The sequence below is a fragment of the Chenopodium album genome, chromosome 26 (assembly GCF_948465745.1).
Source record: "Chenopodium album chromosome 26, dcCheAlbu1.1, whole genome shotgun sequence".
In the NCBI taxonomy this organism is placed as follows: Eukaryota; Viridiplantae; Streptophyta; class Magnoliopsida; order Caryophyllales; family Amaranthaceae; genus Chenopodium; species Chenopodium album.
In genome coordinates, this window is record NC_137859.1 from 36,387,823 (window position 1) to 36,411,553 (window position 23,731).

At 35.5% G+C, this 23,731-nt stretch overlaps 1 protein-coding gene across 3 annotated transcripts; it reads right to left on the reverse strand.

The window, feature by feature from the left end:
* Position 1: 1 nt before the first annotated feature.
* On the reverse strand, positions 2-23,228 carry LOC145618341 (regulatory-associated protein of TOR 1-like). 3 transcript variants are annotated; one of them, XM_081673118.1, is made up of 23 exons: positions 22,987-23,228; positions 21,213-21,315; positions 18,889-18,971; positions 18,591-18,749; positions 18,391-18,495; positions 18,133-18,284; positions 15,862-16,016; positions 15,620-15,764; positions 12,665-12,743; positions 12,396-12,497; positions 11,262-11,345; positions 11,023-11,133; positions 10,521-10,874; positions 10,242-10,422; positions 7,633-8,175; positions 6,941-7,270; positions 6,720-6,843; positions 4,089-4,213; positions 3,838-3,983; positions 3,652-3,753; positions 2,055-2,140; positions 1,278-1,362; positions 2-897 (listed from the first exon to the last, which is right to left on the reverse strand). In XM_081673118.1, exons 1-23 carry the CDS (start codon positions 23,182-23,184, stop codon positions 559-561), a joined length of 3,891 nt encoding a protein of 1,296 aa, XP_081529244.1. In that variant the 5' UTR covers positions 23,185-23,228; the 3' UTR covers positions 2-558. The 3 variants fall into 3 exon arrangements, with proteins under 3 accessions (XP_081529244.1, XP_081529243.1, XP_081529242.1); XM_081673117.1 differs by having other exon boundaries at positions 6,720-6,840; positions 18,391-18,507; XM_081673116.1 differs by having other exon boundaries at positions 18,391-18,507.
* Between the last annotated feature and the right edge of the window lie 503 nt (positions 23,229-23,731).

Consider the following 23,731-nt stretch of genomic DNA (forward strand, 5'->3'; position numbering starts at 1 on the left):
AGAGACAAATGTGCTGATAAAGAAATTTCCACATTCACAATTTACACAAATTCTATATATATACATAATGTTACGTATTGATTTTCAACTTTTCAAGCATCCCCTATTCCCTCTACAACAAGCATTCTTAATCAGCTACCTGTATATATATATGCAACAACATCCCTCTATCGACTGAACCGTGTGCATAAGTCATCCATATTCATTGCCCTAAAAAATAAAAATTGAAAGAAAAACATTACAAAACCCCTCCCTTTACAGAAAATTATGAAAATAAGACATAATAATAAATGATGAAACAAAGACACAAGGTATTTACAAATGTACACCGTCGTTGCCTATATAGCAAGCCAAACTGCCAAAGCCTCCCTGGTATTAATGGACTATATTTACATGGAGGCTAATGAATGTGCAGCAGAAAACCAATCTCCAAAAGCTAACCTCCACAACTCCATTATAGCCTGTATGAGATCAAGTAGCACGACTAATGCATCACCACTACCAGTATCTTCAACATAGATCTCAATCATGACCCCATGTTTTGTCTTGTACACATGTTCATCTTGTGGGATTATTGTCATCGGAGTATAAGGAAACAAAAGGATTGACAGCACCAGCAGCGAGTAGAACTTGATAGGGATGGAAGGTGAGACAGCTTATAGCTCCACTCCTCTGAGTCATGAATGATGGATGGCATCGAATGGTGCCTAGTTGCTCACCTTCTAAACTGAAGATTTTAATAAGCTGCTTTGCAGAAGCACTGGCTATAATTGGAGCATGCCGATGAACAGCTAAGGCAGTGAGAGTGCCCCTGTGGGCATCAATTGTGAGGTATGCATCGCTGTGATTTCTAATATCTAAGAACTGAATATCACCAGCCTGAGATGCACTGACAATCTGGAAAATGAAGAGTGAAAAACACATGGTTAGGCAGCACTGTGTGATCTAATTTACAGAGTTTTTGCCCCCAAAAAAACTCGGATTTACAACAGTAGATATTACTACCTCCGTTCCATTTTGTGCTTTACACTTCTACTTAATAGTTCCTTTTTCCAAAATAATTTTAAAAAAATTAATGACTTTCTTACCCTCGCCATTAATTGGCCAAATTTTTATGTTTTGCCATATGTTTCGTACTTTGTTAATCTCTCTTCTTAGTTCTTACCTTTACGTGCAAATAGTAACTTAAAAGAGTATTAGGAATAGGTACTAATTTACACTTTCATCTAATTTTTTCTATTAGCAGCTACATAAACAATCATTTGGCAAGTACTTACCTTTCCCATATCTAGCCCTGGTTGAAAGCCGATTCCCACAACTCTTTCAATTCTCTGGATATGCGGGTGGGCAGCACAAACAAGCCTATAAAGGAAAATAACAACATTTAGAAAAAAAGTCGGAGAAGGTTACGTATATCTTTAGACTTTAGCCATGAAAAGAAGTTTGGGAGAAGACTCTTAATCTCACCAAACATATATAGAGTAAAGAATATCAAGAGCAGCAGAATAAATGTCAAGTATTCTCATGCTTGGAATTTATATCTAGGCATTTAATATTACATTTCATTAAATCATCTATAGATTTGATAATTGTCATTGTTACTCATATATATGAGCAAGGTACACAAGGAAAAGCTTTAAAATTAGTGAAACAATCGATAAAGAGATAAGCTTCAACCAGTCCCTTCCATTGGCTCTAGTGAATATCTAAACTTTAGCGTACTCGTTTTTTTAACTATACAACCCCTTCAGTCATTCATACATCGTTTTTTTATTTCTTAACACATGTAGTAAATAATGGCATTGGTCATAGTAAACCATAATACAGTTATCCAAACTAAATATCAAGGGCCTATCTGCAAGACTGTAATTAGTATTATCTAAGTCTTCCACAAAGTAGCAACACTATTGACATGTCAGATGCACTAATCAAGTCAATTCAAACCCAAGAAAAGCACAAGTATGACAGGGCAAGCTACCAATATGTACAGCTTCGGCAACATACAATGCATTCATTAGCAATAAAAGACAAAAGACGACCCTTAATCAGCTCACATTTCAGGTGTTCTAATGTCAAAGACTCTGACAGAGCCATCAGCGAACCCAGCAGCAAATTGACCAGCATGAACTTGAGAAGCAGCCTGCAAATCCAATATACAGTGTTAAGTTAACTAGACAATAGAATCTAATCAAACAAAGAACAAAAGGACATCAGCTAATTATAAAGAGTATGGTAGGCTAATCACAAACAAGAATGTATTTGTGATTAAACAAAGACCAAAAGCTAACACTTTGGGGATTTATTTCACATGTGTTTCACTTAAAACTCCCCTTTAGTGCTGTTCAAGATAAAGAATATTTCTCGCATTGGTTTTTGGGAAGAGGTTTGGAGAGGAGAGCAATCATTCGATGTTACTTTCCCTTGATCATTCCTTGTCATAATGGTCCCATGTCTGGATTTTATTGCGGAAATGCTTGGAAATATTTCCAAAGGCCTCCACTTGAGTACGAGATACAGGAGTTTCCTTCTTTTATTGAGATTTTCAACATTCAATTGAATACAGTAAAGGATCCAAGGGTATGGATACAGCAAATACCCCCATTTTAACCGAAGCAAAAGAAGTATTTTCCACAAGTGGTTTAACACAGACCCCTCAGTTTTCATTTTTCCTTGATGAGGAAAGCCACATTTATTTTTACATTTATCTTATTATCCAGATTCTCTTGTTGTAATAGTGCTCTGTGCTGCACCTGAATATCTCTCTTATGCCAGCCTTTTTTTTTCCTTCTGTCCTTTATTGTGAGATACTCTGAAGTGGCTTGTGGCCACTTTATATATATGGTCAAAGGTAGTATTATGGGGTCGATCAATGAGGATAAACAAATTCCACTTTCTCTATATATATTCCTTTTACTGACATTGCTGTGCCAAAGGCTGGTGAATCAAGAATTCTGGGTTTGCCCTTTAATGGAGGTGAATTGGCTACAAATATGTTCTCAGGGTTTGTTAAGGACAAGGAGAGCACAGGGCATTTTTATGGCAACTTTGTGCTGTGTTTGGTTGGATCGAAATTCCTAGGAGCATCTTTATCTTCTAATTTGGTAGGGGACAAAGTAACATATTTAGCATATTATGGGCTAATAAGGCTGCAGGGACATAAAAGAGCTAAATTATTGGAGAAATTATGATAAACTGGCATAATCTGTAGTTTAAATTTTTTATTGAAGGACAGACTTCCCTCTTTTACTCATTTTTTCAGCAAATAATTAGCCCTCCGTTCAATATTAAAGGTTACAATTTCCATTTGGATGATCCAAGAATGGTTACACGTTACCTTTTTTACATATCCTTACTCTTTTGGGTCGATAAGGTTTTCTCTTTCACCATTGTTTCTCTTTCCAAATCCCACTTTTCCCATAACTCTCTCGCAGTTCCAATATTTTTCTTGGTTTAGAAAATGAACTACTGAAGTGTAACCATAAAAGTGTATATTTTTCTCATCAGAAAAAAAAAAGAAAAAAGAAAAAAAAACATAGAGTAAGATAAGAATTGAATGAATAAACGAAACACTAAAGATCAGAACTCGAACATCAATACAAATGCAACAGGCAACTAAAGTATTTTGCAAGAGTAGGGATTAGAAAAAGATACCAGTGCTGATATACTGCTATCAAGGGATGAAGGAATGGAATGCAAAAGTTGTTCAGTGTCAAGATCCCAGACCTTAATTGAAGGTACATCCCCAGCCACAAACTACAGAAAAGTAGATGGAAATATTTTAGAGTTTAGACTATCTAGTTGTATAAAAGTCAAATGGCTTACTAAACAAGTGCTTACTAGGTATCCAGATTGTTGTTGCCAATCCACATTAGCATTTAAGTTACAAACAGTAGGTCCATGAACAGGCAGAGAAGAGAAGGCAGTCACAAGCTTCTGTTTCCCCATTTCCATGTAGTCTTTCCATATTCGAACATTTCCATCACCTTCATGAGGAAGATATGAGTTAAATTCAACCTTGGTGCTCATAATATTGGTGTGAATTTTCAGACTCAGTGAAAAGTAAAGAAACATAGACGAGGAGAATTTACCAGAAGCAACAAGAAGCAAGCTATCATCAAGTTCATTCAAAAGGCAGAGCTTAGAAATTCCAGAGTCAGGAAATTCATGATTGTCAAAAGTATTCAAAAGGGCTGGTTCCTCGTAGTTCCAAACCCTGACAGAAACAAAAAGTGAAAAGACACATGTAGGTGAGCAAATAAAACGAGTACTTCATAAATGATCAGCTGCCTTCGACCAGCTGATAGCATAATAATAGGTACCACATGCAAAAAAAAAAAATATATATATATATATATAATATAGGGGCACCAATAAAAAAATGTAGATATGCACTTGAATCTGGTGTCAAATTATAAGAATAAACAAGCAAAGAGATTGACTACACTAATTTTGCTGGAAAAGATAATTATGTTTCAATATTCAAATCAAGGTTACCTAATTTGCTAAAATGAGTTCCATTACAAGTTTGTATTCCACTACTTAGTTTGTTAAATTGAGCCAAAAGTTCCCAATTCGCTAGTATAAATTGCCTGTGTCGGCTCATGGTAAGCAGGTGTGTGGCAAAATAGCCAATTGGGTAACAAAGGTTCAAAGTTTTTTCATCAACTTTTAAATGCAAAGCCTCTTAATCTTTGCCCAATTTGTCCAAAAGCCCACATGCACAATATGTGCAGACCACCAAACCAATAGCAATTACTATAGCCCAAAAGATAAAAACTGAGACACAAACCAATAACAGAAAAGAAAATTGCCATGAACAAGCTTAAAAAATAAGCCGGCTGCTGAAAGCATAGTTTCCAGAGGTGTGTTATGGTGTATTTGACATTTAAATACCAGATGTAAGCAAACAGGCAGCACTTGCAAGACAGTTCAGCTATGTTTCCCACTTTATGCTCTAAAAACCCTCCAAATATTACAGACTATTGAAGCCCAACACATCAATCATCAAAGCTTGAGCACAAACCCAAAAAACAATCACCTAAGAAATAGTCGCTCTATTTCAAATTAGTGCATTACTTTGACGGACACATTTGCCAATGCAAAATTTTGACCATAAATATCTTAATTGCATATTACCAAAAATTATACTCCCTCCATTCCGTAATTATCGCAACACTAGGCATTACACAAAGATTTAAGAAAAATTAAAGGTGGGGACCAAAGGGGGAATTTTATAATATAAAGTGTAGTTAGCGGAGATGTTTAATTGCTAGTATAAGAGAGAAATAATAATAAAAATAAATAGTGCAAGTGGGGTTGGTAGAAGAGAGAAATAATACGAACTAAAATAATTGTGCAAGTACGGAGAGTAGTAGAGAGATAATAAATAGTAGTTGGTCTTTACCAAATTACAAAATGTTGCAATTATTAAAAAAAATTGATGCAAAGGGAAAGTGTTGCGATTATTACGAAATGGAGGGAGTAAAAAGAGTTGATATTATGAAAATATGCATGGTGACTAATCTAATAACACTTTGCAAAATAACAATTACATCAATATATGATCAAAGTTAGTGTAAGAGTAGTGCAAAAGGCAAAGTTATACACTCAATCTGAAACAGAGGAGGCAAATTCTGCAAAAAAAAAAAAAAAAAAAAAAAAAAAAAAAAAAAAAAAAAAAATCCATTTGTATACGCACTCTTTTTTTAAAAAAAAAAAATCTTGCACTTTGACCAACATAGAGTAATAAGGTAACTTAATTGACTTTAATGTATTACTGTAAGATGTAAGTGGGGTTGAGGTATCAAAAAATTATAAGAAAAGATAGTGGAGTTAAAAGTTTATTGAAAAGAAGGGATGCAAGAGGAAAATAAAAAGTCGCAGCGGGTTATAATTGAGATCAAGAGAGGAAAGAGATAATATTAAAAATTTAGAGTGTGATAGATTTTAAAAATGGAAACGGAAGTTTGACACTTATAAAAATGGCTGCAAGTGAACACATAAAAAAAACGGTGGGAGTGACAACTTGTTCACTTAAATTGAGAGCATCACATGTATACATTACGCGCATACAGAACTGTGTCACGCAGAGATGGGCAGCAAGGGCACTTAGTGCACAAAAATAGCACAGTTACATTAACCCTTGATCTTCAATATCTCCAACTATTTTGTCTATAATCTTCCAGAAAGAACCGGTATCAAACTTTCCTACAGCCAGAACTCCAGAAGTGGTTTTGATGATTTACAATAAGAAGCAAACCACAACAACCCCCGTCACAGAAACCACTACACTATTAAATATCAATATGAGGAAAGTAATCACATATTACAAACTGTTCTGCTGAACTATTGAAAGAGAAACACATTCAGAAGTCTCAGCAATGGAATAAACATCAGATATTTCACTACTTTACATTCTATGTACCCAGAACCTAACAAAATATAGACTTTGAAATAGCATCTATTTAAATGCAAAAACCTACAAATTATAACCTTCTAGATGTACTTTGTAAGCATTTTAATAATAAAGTCCTTTTATAAGAAGCTTGTATTCCTTTTTGGGATAAACCCACAAGCATATTTGTACTCCCAATGAACTTCCTTAATTCCCGTGAAAAAAAAACTAAATAGGCTTCTAATAAAAGGACGGAGGGAGTACTAAATTCTCAAGATACAACTAAGGCATTAGAAAGTAAATAAATTAACAAATATTTTCATACCTAATATGTTTCTTCTCATCCGCTGCAATCACAACAGGAGAAAAAGGTTGTAATAAGGTGGTTTTTGTACCATTTTCAAACTTGGTATCCCAGCTTGCAATCTGATTATATAGCTTGCTAACTGCTGCAAACCAAAAATTTTAAATAAAGGATCAACATGTCAATCAATGACAATCGGAAGAAGTTCAGATCACAATCAACTCAAAACAAAGCCAACTTACAATAATTCTGGCATTTCACTATGAGGTCCAAGGTTGATCTTTCCTTTGCTTCCCTCTTAGCTAATAATTCTTCAGCATCATCTGGTGGCGTAAGAAGAGGTTTTGAGAAGTGCCCACAGCTCCAATTATAAATGTTTGACCGTGGAAGAAGACTGGATTCAGTATTAGCATCATCAGACCCACCATAACCTAGTGGATCTGCCAACCCTAAATCTGGAGAGTTGAGCAAGTGTGGTCGAAACTCCGAGGAAGAAACTCTTCTTATTCTTGTCAAGTAACTTGCTTTAGGAATGCTAATAGGTGGAGTTCTGAAAGCTAATGGAAAATGACCTGTAAAGCCACACAAAGTCAGCTCAGTATAAAAAATCTTAGCAAAATACCAACTAAATCTGAATACAGAAATTGTCCGAGGAAGATACTGCACTGTAGCTTCAGAGTACACAACCAATGATACAATCAATCAACAGCACCAAATATTCTCGCTAACACAATATGAAAATTAGTCGGGGTGTATGTTTGTTAGCACAACAGAAAATATCGAAGGAAGAAACTACACTGTAGCTTCAGAGTAAACAGCCAATGATACAATCGATCAACAGCAACAAATATTGTCAAATACATTATTAACATTAATCAGGGTGTATGTTTTTCAGCTTCAAAGATGATTCATACCAGATCTCTTATCAACATACCAGAATTCATATCAAACCATGATGATGATCGAGCTAGTCCAGAAAGCCGCACAGCAGCAGAAGTGATAGGCTCACTTGGCCGAGCATTGCTAGTGGAGGGCACGATGGGTCTTGCAACCTGTTCAATGCCAATGATAGAGAGAACTCTCTGCCCAAGTCTTGCAATGCGAGGAGATGGGTCCTTTGCTAACGTACACATGGATAATATGCAATCCAAATAAACACTAGTATCAAGAGGTCTAGGTCTAACATGGTTCATTATTCCATTGCCGACACCATCATTTGATGCACCAGAATCAGAATATTGAGATGAATCATCTAAAAGAGGAGACCCATGCATTATTCCAGTAGTAGCCACTGGATTACTTGTGGAGACTCTCCCATCTCGAACAATTAGAGTACTGTCACCCCCAATCCTCAACATACCAATTTGAGAAGTAATACTTCCCGAATTACTGACCCCAGTGTTTGGCTGGGATTTCCAATACATGGCAGCAACAGACTTGAGATGCTTGTTATGGCCAAAAGCGAACCGAGCTAGAGCTGATCAAATAGCACAGGGAAACAGTTAATGGCAATTTAAAAGTTGAAAGGGAACAAAATATACATATTATGAGGATGCACATGTGGCAAGGTAGACACAGCTTTCACCAACATGATTCCTGATACATCAAAATATGTTTACTCAATTATTAGTGTAACAGACTAGTTTCATTAACAATAGTCTAACACAAAATGTCATAGAACATTGTCTTCTACAGACCTTCACCACATCTAGCTAATAAATTTCACCTCACATTACAATAAATTTCAATAAATTCAGAAGGCGTAACACATTAGCAATCCAAAAAGATGTAGAAAGTTAGATTCAGTGGTGTTAAAATTAAAACAAAAACAATTGTTTTCACCTCTTTTATGTGCAGTGCATAAATGAACACCCAAACTCCATGGATCACACCAATACTTTAATAATAAAAAGGGAAATTCGCAATAGTGACCATTAACATTTGCAAATTACATGTGGTAGCACTCTGATAAGGACCGATACTGGTCAGTACTCAATGTGGCCTTAATGAACCATTAAACATCGGTTGACAATAGAAAAAGTTGATTTGGGGTTTACTATATTAATAATGGATTCAAAAAAAAATTATGACGAAATAGTCCATGGTTAATTGTTCCATACAACATTCAAAGATCTTCCCTCCAACTATAGCTCAAAAAAAGCACTTCATCCTCTATCCTCGTACACTTCTCATCTCACATATTTGCATGTCTTCTCTTCTATTTTTATTTTATTTTATGTTTTGGCAGTACCGCACTTACCCTTAAAATTATACATTTTTCAATACAAGAAGCAACCTTAGAAGGGCATATTACAAGTGCAACATTTGCTGGTTGTTCATGTGGTTAATAATGCTGAATACTTCTGTAGAGAGGTTTTTCTCTGGATTTTTTTATGTCTGTGAAATGAGGTAGGAGAGTTCTATTTATAGAGTTCTCCCAAGCTAGGGTTTCAAGATGACCACTAAATGGGCCTCATATCCATTTCCACCTCCTTTCATAAATGACCCATTTAAATTAAATCAAATCCATTTTGTTGGACTTTATTATTAATTAAATGAGTTAACTAAAATAAATAATACGGGCTAAAGTAACCCATATTAATTATATAGTCAATATATTCGAGTCAACAATTTGACTTTGACCCGAACAATGTGTAACGACACTTGATAAAATTTCCGTGCCTACAGTAAGAAAAACTAAATTTTGAAGATGATTATTTAAAAAAAAAATACAATAAACGATCATTGAAAGAGAAAAGGAATGGGTAGTGATTAATCATGGATTCATGGAAGAGTGATATTTTTTAGGGGCTGTTAGTAAAGCTTCCACCAATCCAACATTAAACGACGATTACTTAAATACTTAAATTATTTTTTTTTTTTTTTAAATTGCCACATCAGGAGATTTCCAAAACTTTTTAGTTACTAAAAATTGTACAAAATTTAGGGTAACTATTGAAGCTGACATAATGGTGTTGAAATTTTGAACAAGGAAACAGGGACCTACTCCAATCAAATATATAGAAAATGTTGATATTTTAGCACAATATAGGCATGAGCAATTGAGCATGCATAATTTGGATGGAATCTTCAAATACTAAATATGTAGTCACAAATTATGGGATAACTTTTATATAGTGATATAACAAATCAGGCATAATAAATTAAATCATAGTTAATAAGTTATTGAAATTTTAACTTAAACATTCAAGAATTCAACACAATTAGTCAGAATGGGTTAGGTTAATGTCCAGGGTTTTCAGCTTATTATAATATTAATTTGAAACGACACAACCCGTTTAACAACCGTAGTCATCATTGAGAATTTCCAATATTTATTATTGCCCCTGTTCTTTTAGTTGCACAATTTGGACTTTTATACGATACCCCCACCCCTTCCCCCGCCCCCTGACAAAATTTGTGAATTATACGTAAAAAGATTATAAGCCTTTAATTTCTTTTTAATTTTCCAAAAAGTTGATAAGGATATAAATGTTTACTCCAAGTTGTGCAATTAAAAAATGGAGGAAGTGTACCACTTACCTACTGCAACCTCAGCCCTGACAAGAGGACTTCCATCTGAAACAACACTTAAAAGGTATCTGATAATACTAATTTCAGCTTCTAGCTTTTCATCATCATCACACTCATCCCCTCCATCTCTAGAAGAGTCAAATCCAACACCAAGAAAAGTTCCCAATACAAATACAGCAGAGGCTCTAACCTGAAATGTAGGCATTGTTTGCTTTCATACATGGGAAAAGATAACAATTTTATTTTATAACAAAACACATTTATTGCTATGAAGTACGATAGGCAAACCTCAGATTGGGGCTTAGACAGTAGAGACGCTGATATCACAGCAGCACCTGCCTGTAAACCTAGTAACTGAGCCTCTGTAAAACCCTCCCACATCTTTCCCAGACAGAGACAAAGCCACTGAAGAAATAAAGGTTCAGACTGAGCATTGTTCGGAGTTGAATCTTGAAGGTGCTTAAGGCACACATCAAGTAAACCAGCTTCAATACAAGCCTCTTGTCCCTCTTTATGCCCATCAACAATGACGGCTAAAACAAATGCAGCCCTCGCACGCTGCTCAGGAAAGGCTTCCAAGCTGTCAAGAAATCTAATAAAACGTGTATGACCTCCAACTTTCACTAGATCAACCTGACATGACTGACATTCAAGCAAAAAAATTCTTTAGAAAGAATCCAATATGAATGGGTAACTTCATACAGCATCTTCAAATATGTGAAGACAAAAGCAAATTGACAGCGGACTACTGGAATAGTAGATATTATTAGACACTATGTTTCGTATTTACCTTATCATGAGCAAGAATCTTACTCCAAATGAAAACAAGAGTTTGTTGTAGTTCAGGAGCTGCAGTTGGCAACACCTTAAGAAGAGTTGGGAAGTTACCAACAGACAATGCCTACAGAAAGCAGAAACTCCTTATTGTCAAACTTGCTGTGAGCATAAGCTATAAGAGGAGCAAAAGGTCCCAAAAATAAATAAGTAAAAGGAGATTCAAAACCAAACGTGCTAGTCTCAAATAACTACCAAGTCAACAGCCCAGGGGCCCATATCAAGGAATCTCGCAAGAAGCTCCAGCGCCCGGAAACGATGACATTGACTTAATAGAGCCTACATCAAACAATGAAATTAGCACTATTGTCAAACCAAATGCGATGGTCAAACCACAAATAAGGTTAGGACCAAAAAGATACAGTAGTTTTAACTTGAAAGAAATGAGAACATATATAAATAATAGACTCCACTCTCCACCTCTAGCACATCCAAGAAACCTCTTCTTTTTTTTTCTTTCTTTTTTTTTTCTTTTTCTTTTTATTTCCCATAATCCGAGCAAAAATAGCTAATAAATTGTGACAATAGGAGGGATTTAGGGAGAATTGTAAGAAAGTCACAACCAAACGCAGATACAATCAAGATACAGGCTTGGCAATCAACTCTATCCAACTTGTCTTTTTCTAATGAAATATGAAATTAAAAAATATGATCTCATGGTCGAAAAGTGATTAGCCTCTTTGAATTCATTATTACATCAATTAAGAAGACCAAAATATTCACCCACTCAAATATCCATAGTTGGCCTTGAACCAACCCAAGCCTACATCATAAGACTAATGCATAAGCTGGCTACCAAAATCTTGCTTTCACTTGTCAGTTGGACCCCAACACTGCCTTAGAAAAATAATTATGGAGTATGGTTTTGTAGCAGATAGCTGCACTAAATTACTGACAACGCAGTCAAAGCTTATCCAAAAGTGTAAAAACAACAGTCCTCAATGCAGTAGAAAGAGCACCAAGAGCAGAGACATTACGTTGTATCTTCAATTCATAGACAAGTTAATTCAAACCTAAAATCCCTTTTCACTGCAGTAGAAAGATCACCAAGAGCAGAGACATTAGGTTGTATCTTCAATTCATACACAAGTTAATTTAAACCTAGAATCCCTTTTCCAAAAGTCGAAAGGGGGCTTTCACTCAGAAGGTCGTTCAGTTCTGTCCCTTCACTTGCATTGTAAACCTAGGAGTATTATCATATCCAACACTAACATCCCCACCCACCCCCCCCCCCCCCCCCCCCAAAAAAAAAAAAAAAAAAAAAAAAAGAATAGAAAAAGATGATACTCATGAGAGAGAAAAAGACAGAGGGTTACGTATTTCCTACACCTGAAGAACAATAGCCAACTGCTCCGGTGGCTTCATTTGCTCAGATCCATGTGCAAGCCATACTTCAAATGCTGTCAACTGCTCAGTGAAGAAAGGGCTAGGCTGAAAAAAAATAATCACATCATTACTCATTAACTCGTGACAAATTTATTTTTAAACAGATTCCCAGAGTCCTCCAGGATACTAGGGTCATGTTTCTAAACATTGTTCATCTCAGCTTAAAGTGAGAGATCCATATTAAATGGACAACAAGCACATAAGGCACACACCTGGAACTCCACAGTTGGATCATGAATCAGTGATGGAAGTTGAGAAAGACAAATTTCAGCAGCCATGTCCCATGCATCCCTACAGTCAATTTAACAGAAAAACATTAACAAACTTGTTGTGAGGAAGAATAGCTCAAGCATGGGTTGCAATTACGTAACAAATGCCATTGTAATTTTTGTAATTTTAACAAACAGAATTGTTTAGAAGGTAAGCAATAATTGCCAAGTAGGTACCAGTTTTTATGAAAAGACTGCTTTATACAATTTTGTGGATGAGTTTATGGAATAATCACTTTTGGTTCATGTAGCCAACCCCACTTATGGGATTAAGGCTTTGATTGATTGATTGATAGATACCAACTTTTATGAAAAGACTGCTTTATACAATTTTACTCCCTCCATCCCTTAATATGCTCCATTTGACTTTACACGGTGTTCAAGATACATCTTAGTCCGTTGACACAGACATTTCTATGCGTAAAATTAATAAAAACTTTATATTTTTAAAATACAAGTCGTATAGAAGTCTAAAAAGATACCACTTGACTATAAGTCTATAAGATTTCTAATAGATTGGTGATTAGTGATTTTTTTTTTTTTTTTTTTTTTTGTAATTAAAATATGTATTTGATTAGCAAATGAAAAAATAGTGTCAAACATCAATTAAGACTTTGAAATAGAGATGTCTTTAAACTATTACAAAAGTCTACTCCTCATCTATTCAGTAGATCTAACAGAGACCCTAAACACAATTTCTCTAAGAGTCATTACTCTTAGTACCTTAAGCAAAAATAATCCTATTTCTACAACACCAAATTGAATATATGATTTTTGTGAAAAGCAACAAGTACAAGAGAGTATAGCAAAACTACTAATATTATACATCTTCTTGACGATTCTCATTGCTCGCTGTATTTCAGCATCAAAAAGCCATTACTTTCCTTGAAAATTCTAACAGTAGCAAACAAAAATTGACAGATCAAAAATAGATGGTGAAAAGTCTTCCACACATCACATCAGCTGCAAATTATTCTATAGTCAATATGCCATTTAGAAAATCTATTTTTAGCAGTAAGATGATCTTATATTGTAAAGACAACCACAGCATAACTCCAAGGACTAATCTGGCTACAAATAAGCTTCCTCCAGGTAACTTTTTCATGTACAGCTTTAATAAAACAATCTCTCCTTACATAACAGTAATCAATCCTCCACATTGATCAACATAAGTTCTGCATTGCAAGATCTTCTTAAACATGCAGAAGCAAGTAGTTAGAATATTAAAAGGGAACCAGATTTATTCTCCTTAATATAGTAAGAGTTTACAGATAGTGAGAACACTTAAAAGTTTTTTAAGTTCGACCTCCAAAATGAAGTTGGGGCAATCTTTTGGGGATAGAGGGAGCAATGCAAATAAAATAAAGGTAACACGAAAAAAAAAACAACGCGATACCAAAAATTTATCTTTCTTCAGCTCTTTTGGGGATAGAGGGGGCATCTCTTTATAAGTTCAAGGGTTAATAGGGTTTTAGAAAAGTGAAATATATATTCTGGTAAATTCTTCATCCATTCACTTTCATCTCTTCCAACCTTTCACATAACTTCTTATACATCTCCATCAGCCTAGATATAAATTTGTTACTACTACTTCAATACATCAAAGAAAAGCAACCTCTCCAATCTCTGTCAAGCCAAACTACCGGAAATTTGTCATGATTAGGAATTTTCCATGACTCTGATGAAACCCCTTAGACCACTACATACATAGGAGTTTGGACATGGTGGTACTCTGAAGTCTGAACCTCCTATCAAGCCTATTACCTCACTAAGTTCATACATAAAAACTGTTTTATGTTCCCTAATCTAAATTATGCATCATCTATATAAGCCTTTAAAGAAAGGTTGTGTGAAGTCATTATACTTTTCTACTTTTTTCTATCTTTTTCTGTAACATGAACTATTTCTTTAGTATGTGAGATCATGAATACCTTGAACTTCCCTCTCTAAGCCCGAGACCAAAGGCTTAGCATCTCAACTCATGGTCTTCACCCTCTGTCGCTTGGATGAAGATTTAATTCAACGAAAGCCACCACATGGTTACTAGCAACAATTCTCATGGTATGTACATCAAATTCTTTTGGATGTCAAGTATTTCAATTCGGCAAAATCTAAACGAACATGTGTTGGTTGCCAATTCTCATAGCAACGATCACTTAGCATGATAGCTATGTGTACTTCACTTTTTTTTTTTTTTTTTTTTACCAAAGATAATCAAATTTTAACTACGTTGTACCCTGCTAAAATAGTAAATGGTATCGACTTGAACAAGTAAATCCTATATCCCTACAACAAACTAATAGATGACACCCTAACCCCCAAGCCTTTATGATGAAATTGTGCCATTTGAGAGTCATTTAGAGACATGCTGAAGTTGCAACAACGAATTCTCAAAGTTATATTGTTTGATTAAAGTCAACATCAACCATGTAACATTGCTTGGCTTATCATTTTGGAAGGTAAATCTTCTTCCTAACAAAATACGATGTATAAAAATCAATGCAAAACATAATGGAAAAAAAAAAGTGAAACACACAAAAATGATGCTATGAATTAGCACAGCGTAGAGGTCATTAATGGCAAAATTTGGGATTTTGGAAAGAAGATACTTTAGTTTTAATAAAAACTGAATTACAGCAAATGTGAATGACAATTCCAATTTTCAGAGGTGGATTCTCTCCCAATTTACCTTAACTGATCAAACCCAAACTACTCAAAACATGTCTTACCCTCCCTAATCTTATACAATTCTCGAATTTCTTTGACAACAAACACCCTAACTTATTTCCAAAGCTACACATAAATAACTTACAATGAAAAACCTCAAATGCCCTTCCCCCTTACATCAGTTCCTTGCAGATGGATGGTGCAGGAATAAGCTCAAGTTTATATACTTACCACATATGATGCTGATGAGTTGGCGGCAACATTGGGTACGAAATTGGAGAGCAGTTGGCTGAACGCATTATTCTCTCTGCTAGTAAGAAGTTGCGGAACAGACTGGCAACTAACTGATCTTGCCTGTATAACCTCTGAAAAAGATCTGTCACAAGAAAAACATATCCAAGCATCTCAAACTTTTAACCAAAACACAATCACACATCACAAACAAAACCCAAAAAAAAAAAACCAGCTTTTACCACGTGGGAGAACATTCCATGCAATTGTGTCAGTCACTGCTGTAAATATCCAATTCAGCTCACCAAGAAGTGTTTTACGATCACTTAGGCGGCCAGGAATATTGTCTATGAGTGAATGATCAAGAGATTTATGAAGCAAGGATCGCTTGCAGAGCCTGATAAACAAATTCAAACAAAACAAGTGAGTAACTACAGAAATGTGACATGACAAGCAAGAATATAAGATTGTTATTAGGATTGAAGCATGAAAAACTCTATAGGCATCATTATAATCCCAATTATTTGAGATACATATAACACTACAATTAAAAGCATATGATGTTTACAAGGGATAAGTTTTTGGACCCAAGATCATCTAAACATAGGTAACCTATGAAATACTACCTCCGTTACATGTTAAGTGCAACAAACTCATGTGCACGGTTCCCAAGAAAAAATTTCTTAATGGTTGTTTAAGAAAGTAAGGGGCATGTGATTAAGAGCATGAGAGAGAAAATGAGAATAGTAAATAATTCAAGGGACTCCACGTCTCAACCTTATCACCACTACCTTGTCGTTCTCCCACCGGTAGCAACACCAACCAAGCCACCATAATCAAACTCACTGCCCTCAACCCATGCCACCTACCACCGCCTTCAACCTCATTGCCCTCAATCCACGCCACCTACCACCGCCTTCAACCTTACTGCCCTCAACCCACATCTCAATCACCACCCTCGACAAACGGTCGACCACCGCCTTCAACCTCATCACCCAAACAACCACGTACTGTCGAACACTCCGTGAACATGGTCGGCAATTGCAAGCCGCAACGAAACCCTAAAAACTTACCTCCCCACCCCACTCGCCTCGAAACCACCCAAAACCGTTCTAAAATCAACCCACCAAGCCCGAAACTAGCCCACCTACCCTCAAAATCAACAGATTTGACTAGAGTGGGAAGGTGGGCAACAACTAGAAGGGGGTGAAGGGAGTTGAGTCCAATTAGCACTAGAAGGGAGGCGCTTTTTTATTAGGCATGAAAAAAGGATGGTGACAATGTGGTGGTTGTGGTGGTGGTTTATGAGGGAAGGGAGAGGAAACGTGGTGGATGTGAGAGAAGATGACGAAAGTGGGTAGTTGTTCATTGGTGGTGGTGGCTGTGAGAGATGTGACAGGAAGTGTGTTGGTGGTGGACTGGTGGTTGGAAAGGAGGAGAGAGAATATGGGTTACAAATTATAATCATAATGATGGATGTTAAGTTAAATTAATCAATGAATTAAATTGGGTTAATTATTTAACAGTATTTGATTTAATGTGTTAATTGAATTTTAGTAAGGGTATGTTAGTAATTTCAGCCAAATAAATTTACTAAAAATGGAAAGTATTAGTTTGTTGCACATAATGTGTAGCATCCCTTTTTGGCAAATGTTGCACATAATGTGTAACGGAGGTAGTACTATGAAATTATGTTCTAAACTTCATCAATCCTACTATTTGGCCCTACATAAGCAGTCTTTTCTTCACCAAATTGATTGACAACATTAACATTTTTGACACAGCTTGCTTCTACACAGTTCAGTGTAGCAAGAGTCATAAGTTTGCCCTATATCCAGCACTGTTTTCTAACACTTAGTAAAAGTTACTCATGTACTTGATAGCCATTCTCTCTTATCTAAAACTGAATCCCCACCTTGTTATTATTACATATACATAGCAGAGATGCAGAGCTACCGCCACCACCCACCAAAAATCAACCACTTCTCTGATCGTTCTCAGAAAACCACCCATCCACTAGCAATAAGGATACCACAATGAGGCCACTCTCCAGTGTTTTGTTCCATTTCCATGCAAAGTAATGGTTCAAGCCCTTCAAGGTTTAGGTCTAGGTTGTCCATAGTAAACTCTACTATGCAAAAGAGTATTGATTTTGCTTGCTGAATTCAAAATTTTGAAACAGAAAACATGGATTAACTGAGACCTCCAAGACCTCAGCACTACATGTCCACACTTGGGTGAAGTTGGACTGTCATATGACAAGTCCACGCACCATAAAAGGGAAAAATTGGCTTGAGTGAGCCCAGTAGATTGACATATTCTTTCACAGCAATGTAAACGTTAACGAGGGCCAAAGAAGCACAGCAAGATAAATCATTTTCTAACATAACCAAAAATGAAATTTTTTAAGTGAATCAATTAAAATATCACACATACACATATCTCTAGTGACTAAACCGGTAGGTAGTTGGCAACCTTGACTTATAAAAATAAAAAGTAAGAAAGATTATTACCATCTCAAGGCCATCTGCATAGGTGTTGTGAGGCAAGATGTGAAAACATCAGCAGGAAACTCAGCGCTCTGAGGAAGGATCTCATGAGCTCCACAAGCTGCAAGCAAGATACAATCCTTTGCAGCACCAGAGGAAATAGAAGCATCGATAAGCTGTCAAAAATCAGAACTAACAATATCATCTACAAAAAATTTACCTTTAGGGTCATAAGGAAAAGGGCATTTTAAGCACCAATAAAAAAGGTCTATACTACTATACCTCTATGAAAGCATTAACTATATTTCCAGCAGCAGAACAATCAAACACATAGATTGAAGGTGATTTCAGCCAGGAATCCAATTCAGTGACTCGCAAGGGGATATACTGCGTATAATTCTGCATAAGTGCAAATTGAAGCAAAGAGACAACTCCAGGAATTAAAGCTAAAAGGGAAGTGAGACACACAAGAAGCAGTTTACCCTATTTAAGAGCCACATTACACCATCACTCGTTGGTTTTGGTACTCCATGTCCATTGTAGTGAAACAAAATTCTCTTTTTCTTCGCAAAGCTACGATATAAATTACAAACTCTCTCCACTTCTTCTACAGTCGGATCAAGCTGGTACTTATACTGAGCCTGTGAAGAACCAAAAAATTAATATCGAGCAACATCATTCCGAAAACAAGCCAGAAGAGGGAATAAATATGATAATAAAAAATAATTATACAAAAAAGAAAAAAAAAGGTGTGCTACAGTATAGATAGAAAGTAGTCACCTTGGGTTGCCATCTTTCATATTGCAACTTAAGGGCCTTTCCAATGGCTTCCAATGCTTTTTGAGGTGGCAAGGCCAATGGGTCTGACACCATAGAGCATAGGCTAGAATGAGTAAGAAAATATAATACATATAACAAGAGCAGATAACAAAGCAGCAGCAACAGAGAGAGGATAGAAGCCTCAAAACAACACAGCATAATATCACACTAAAGAAGAAGAGATCAAGAAGAATATGAAAGAACCTACTAACAATTCATTCACCAAAGTCATCAAGATTCAAGAAGAAACAATTCATTCACCAAAAATGCCCCAATCAATCTTTCATGGATTCTTACTTAATTAATTGTTTTTGCTTTGCTTAATTCGATTACACATGAGTTGATCTTTCAAGCTAGGTGATAGAAGCCATTTTATACCATGATATTTTGCTTTTAACATCACAAATTTGTAGATAAGGGCATGAGTTAAATATCTACCTACAAAGAACTAAAATTGAAAGATAATAATACCTTCGTATCATATTATCTGCAACTCCAAACACGGATGCTACACATTATTGTATCAAAACTTTCCTTTTCTAACCAATTTTTTAAATGAATTTACCAACATACTCTCACTTAAATTCAATTAACACATTAAATTAATATAATACACTTATTAGCTTTATTAAAAATAATGGTTCTCACCCAATTCACCCCAAAAATATTAAGTCAACCATTTCAATTCACCCCTATTCAACAAAATCATCCTTCAACTCAATTTTATTTCTCTTACTCTCCTCCAACTACCACCTTCAATAGAAACCACCACCACCACCACCTTGAATGGCAACCACCACCAATCTCTACTCTCTCTCTCTCCATCCACCCACATATTTCTCCTCTCTTTCTTCATCTACCTTTGAATTTCGACCACCAACTTCAATGGTGACCACCACTTTCATCGTAAGAAGTCGTCGTCGTCATCTCTTTCTCTTTGCATCCGTCTCCCTCTTCTCTCTACTCTCTTTTTCTTTCATCATCAAAGCTCTTGGTTTTTATGGTCAAATAAAGTCCTAATTGATGATGAGAAGGTAATAAATTGTCTTTTTGTTTCATCTTATCCTAATCAAATGTTCCCCATATCACCCGAACATTATGTCTTGTATTTCAGTCAAAAGTTACTTCTTATTTAAAGATATAATGAAATAATCCCTAATCTCTCACCATTAATGACTCTAATCTTCTACTAATCTACTCTACTCAATATTGTACAATTATTGTGAATTCAATAGCATACAATGGTGACATGGTCCGCGTTTAACTCATCAGATCCATTTTTATGACACCGCAACAACTACCACACCCACATTTTGAACCATGCTTATAATTTAACTGAATTATGCCATAGAATATCTATAAGCATGGTACAAACACCTTAAGACTTGTAAAAAAATGAATACAACTCCTTTTACTTTAAAATTTAGTTTAGTTAACAAATTAACCAAAGCATTATTTGGTTACAAAAATAGCTTATGATAATTGAATAAAAATTGATAGGATTTCCTCTCCTCGTGGGATTGTCCTTAATTTGGTTAGTCTCTGCTAACAAATGACAACGAGCACTTGCTGCATTGTATAATTATAAATCATCATAGCCCCATTCATGGATTTCGAAGGTTCTCTTTTTCCCTTCGCTAAGCACCATACATCAGTAAGAAAACCTTTTCAAAGTTTCATGACATGCAGAAATGGCAGCAACTTAACAGCAATCAAACTATTCAAAAAAATTTTTTACTTCTTATTATCTTCATCAGATATTTCAATAGACATATTCATTCTGCCATTATCATTTAGGACCCGTAATTAAATAATCAACATTATGCCATCTTTAATGTAACATTTCAAATTTAGTATTATGTAATGGTGCTAAGAAATTCGCTACATACTAATCAAAAATCAAGGAGACTATTTTTCATTAAAAAATAAAAATTAAAAATTAAAAATTAAAAAAATTGACCATAAAGATGCTAAACAAGCTTGCTTGACCCTAAAGGAGTTCCCAAATTTTCAATAGCAAAATTATACAGAGTAAGTTCATTTACCAGCACAGTATTATTAAGAATAGTTCTCTTGCCTAAAAATATGAAAGTATCAGACAACCAAACACAAAAACATTAGGAACATCTCATCTCCAAATCCATTGAATCGTCATTATTAACAAAGGGAATTTAGCCATAAGGTTCTTCTGGTGCACAATGAGCCCGGGATCACAATCCAGTAATTAGCCTAGCCGAATCTAAGTAACATATGTTGCAATTAAACATGACAGAAGTTAGACTTACCTATCCAGCACTCCAACCTCGCACATGGAGATATCTTAATAAAGTCAGGTGGGTCACAATTGATATCTAGACATAGAACAAGAGCTGCCAACACCGTCGACGTCTGCAAAAATATATTGGTATTGTAAGAGATGGATCTACAGACAAAATCTTAAGTGGTAAGCATTGAGCAACCAAATCTCATCCTAGGAAAAATCAGAGTCATGATAGAAGGAATAAAGAATGTCAGCAGTGTGCATCAAAAGCCAATATACGTTTATATCTGATTCAAAATCAAATTTTGAGAAATTTCTGTGACCTAAAACATTGAAAATATGATAAAAAGGTAATGTTCGAGTAAATATTCAACAGCCAACCCGATGATTGGCAACTAGGATCAAATTCAAAGTGAGTACTAAATGAGCAGAAACCACATTATGAGCATAAATTTCTATTTTGATACTTCAAGATTGACATAAAATCTAAGCCATTATGAATGATAAGAACAAGCCAAGCCCCTTGTCCATAAATTCCTGAGCCAACAGTTAAGGTCAGCCATCCTTATCCTGCCTCTTTGTTTACTTGTATCCACTAAAGCAATATCCAAAAACACAAAAACTAGCTTTCTCATAAGTTTCTTCACCTATATGATGTCTGCTTTCAGAAGATATCTCCCAATGGCTAAAGCACTAGCAAATCACCTCTTCTCCAATCTTCACCCAATCTCTCAAGTCTATGTCGAATTGACCAAAAAAGGCAACTCTTTCCATTCCCGATACATGGAACTAAGCATCCTAGGAAACTACTTACCAAGTAACCAGGGAAGAATGAACTACTGGACACATTATCTTACCAACAAACAATACCAGAGTGCATTTCCAGGAGAGCTCAGATAATTTTCCAATTTCCAGATGATTAATACTTCGGAGTATTTCCAAGCTCTTTATAGGCTAAAAAAATCAATTCTATAGTTGTCTTCTTAACAGCAAATTATAGACATTAGTCTAAAAGATTCAACAATCTGTGGTTTTTCCAATATAGTTCATCTCTCCATTTAATTATTTTTATATCGTTTTTCACACAAATCCATACAGCACTGTTAGATTCTCCCAGTTTCTGAATCTAATGCACTCCATTGTACATAGTAGTCGTACCACATTGCATACTCGATGAAAATTAGTTGAAGATTATCTCAGCACGAGTAATGTTCACTCTTGACAAATTTGATTAACTAAAGATAATCTCAACACAAGCAAGGTTCACTCTTCACAAATTTGATTAATTGATGATAATCTCAACACGAGCAAGGTTCACCATCCACAAATATGATATGTAGACTTCCTAAAAGTATCACACAACTAAGAGTGTATCTTGTAATCCTCTAATTCGGAAAATTGGAACTCAAGTAATCATTATCCAACAACAGATTTCTAAAATCTCACAGAAATAAACCCAAATTCTACCCAATTATTAAAACAAAATCAACATTCACAGATATTCATACAATATACAATTACCCAATTCACATATAATTCTATTCACACAAGATAAAAGCAGCAATTAGTCAATTACAACTAAAACAAAGCTACTCGACACTTATGATCAGATCCCGTCTACATCATTGTCCTTACGCCTCACTCCACACCCAAAAAATCAAATAAAAAACCGAAGCAAAGCAACTCAACACTTGGGATCAAACCCCGTCTACATCATTGTCCTTGCGGCTCTCTCGAAATAAATGTAAACAACAACAACCAAATCAAAACTAATCTAGGAACATAAACAGGAATCTTACTCGATCCTTAAGCCGCCATTTCGAAACAAACCCACTATCAGAGGGGACAGAATCCTCGTAAAACTCAATACTAGGAGGAAAATACATCGTACCACCGCCGCCACTGGCGGTTGCGGTGTCGGAAACTTCCTCGGCACGACTGCGATACAACCCGACATCGGCAAGAGTGGCAGTCGACCTCATGGAGTAAAGGTCCATTTTCTTGGTTTGGTCCTAAACATGATTTAAGGTTTTTATTAGCAACAAAATTAGCCACCTAATTTTTACACCAAAAAAAAAAAAAAAAAAAAAAATTAGCCACCTAATTTGACTTTTTTGAACTTTTTGAAGCATGCTCGAAAATATACATTAAAATTGACTTGATAGTCGACTCCGTTAGTAAATTTAGTAGGAGTGTATTTTGGGTAGGAAATGGATTCAATTAATTTTATTATTTACGAGTAATTGTTTAGAAGATTTGTGTATGGTGCATCTAGGGATGACAGGTGGGTATAAAAATGTGGGTCTTGCACCGCACCCGCCTCAATTAGAGTAAATATGGGTACAATTTTGACGGGTAAGTAGGAGGGTATTGTACAAAAGTCAAACGCATCCCAACGTGGGTAGTAAATAGGTGGTGAATTTGATGTCATACCCACCTACTCGCTCAAAAAATAATTTTCTTTTTTTTTTGTTTGGGCAGTAAAAAACAATCTCAACTTCTAACATTAGGTCTCATCCCACAACCAAAAACACATAAAAGGTC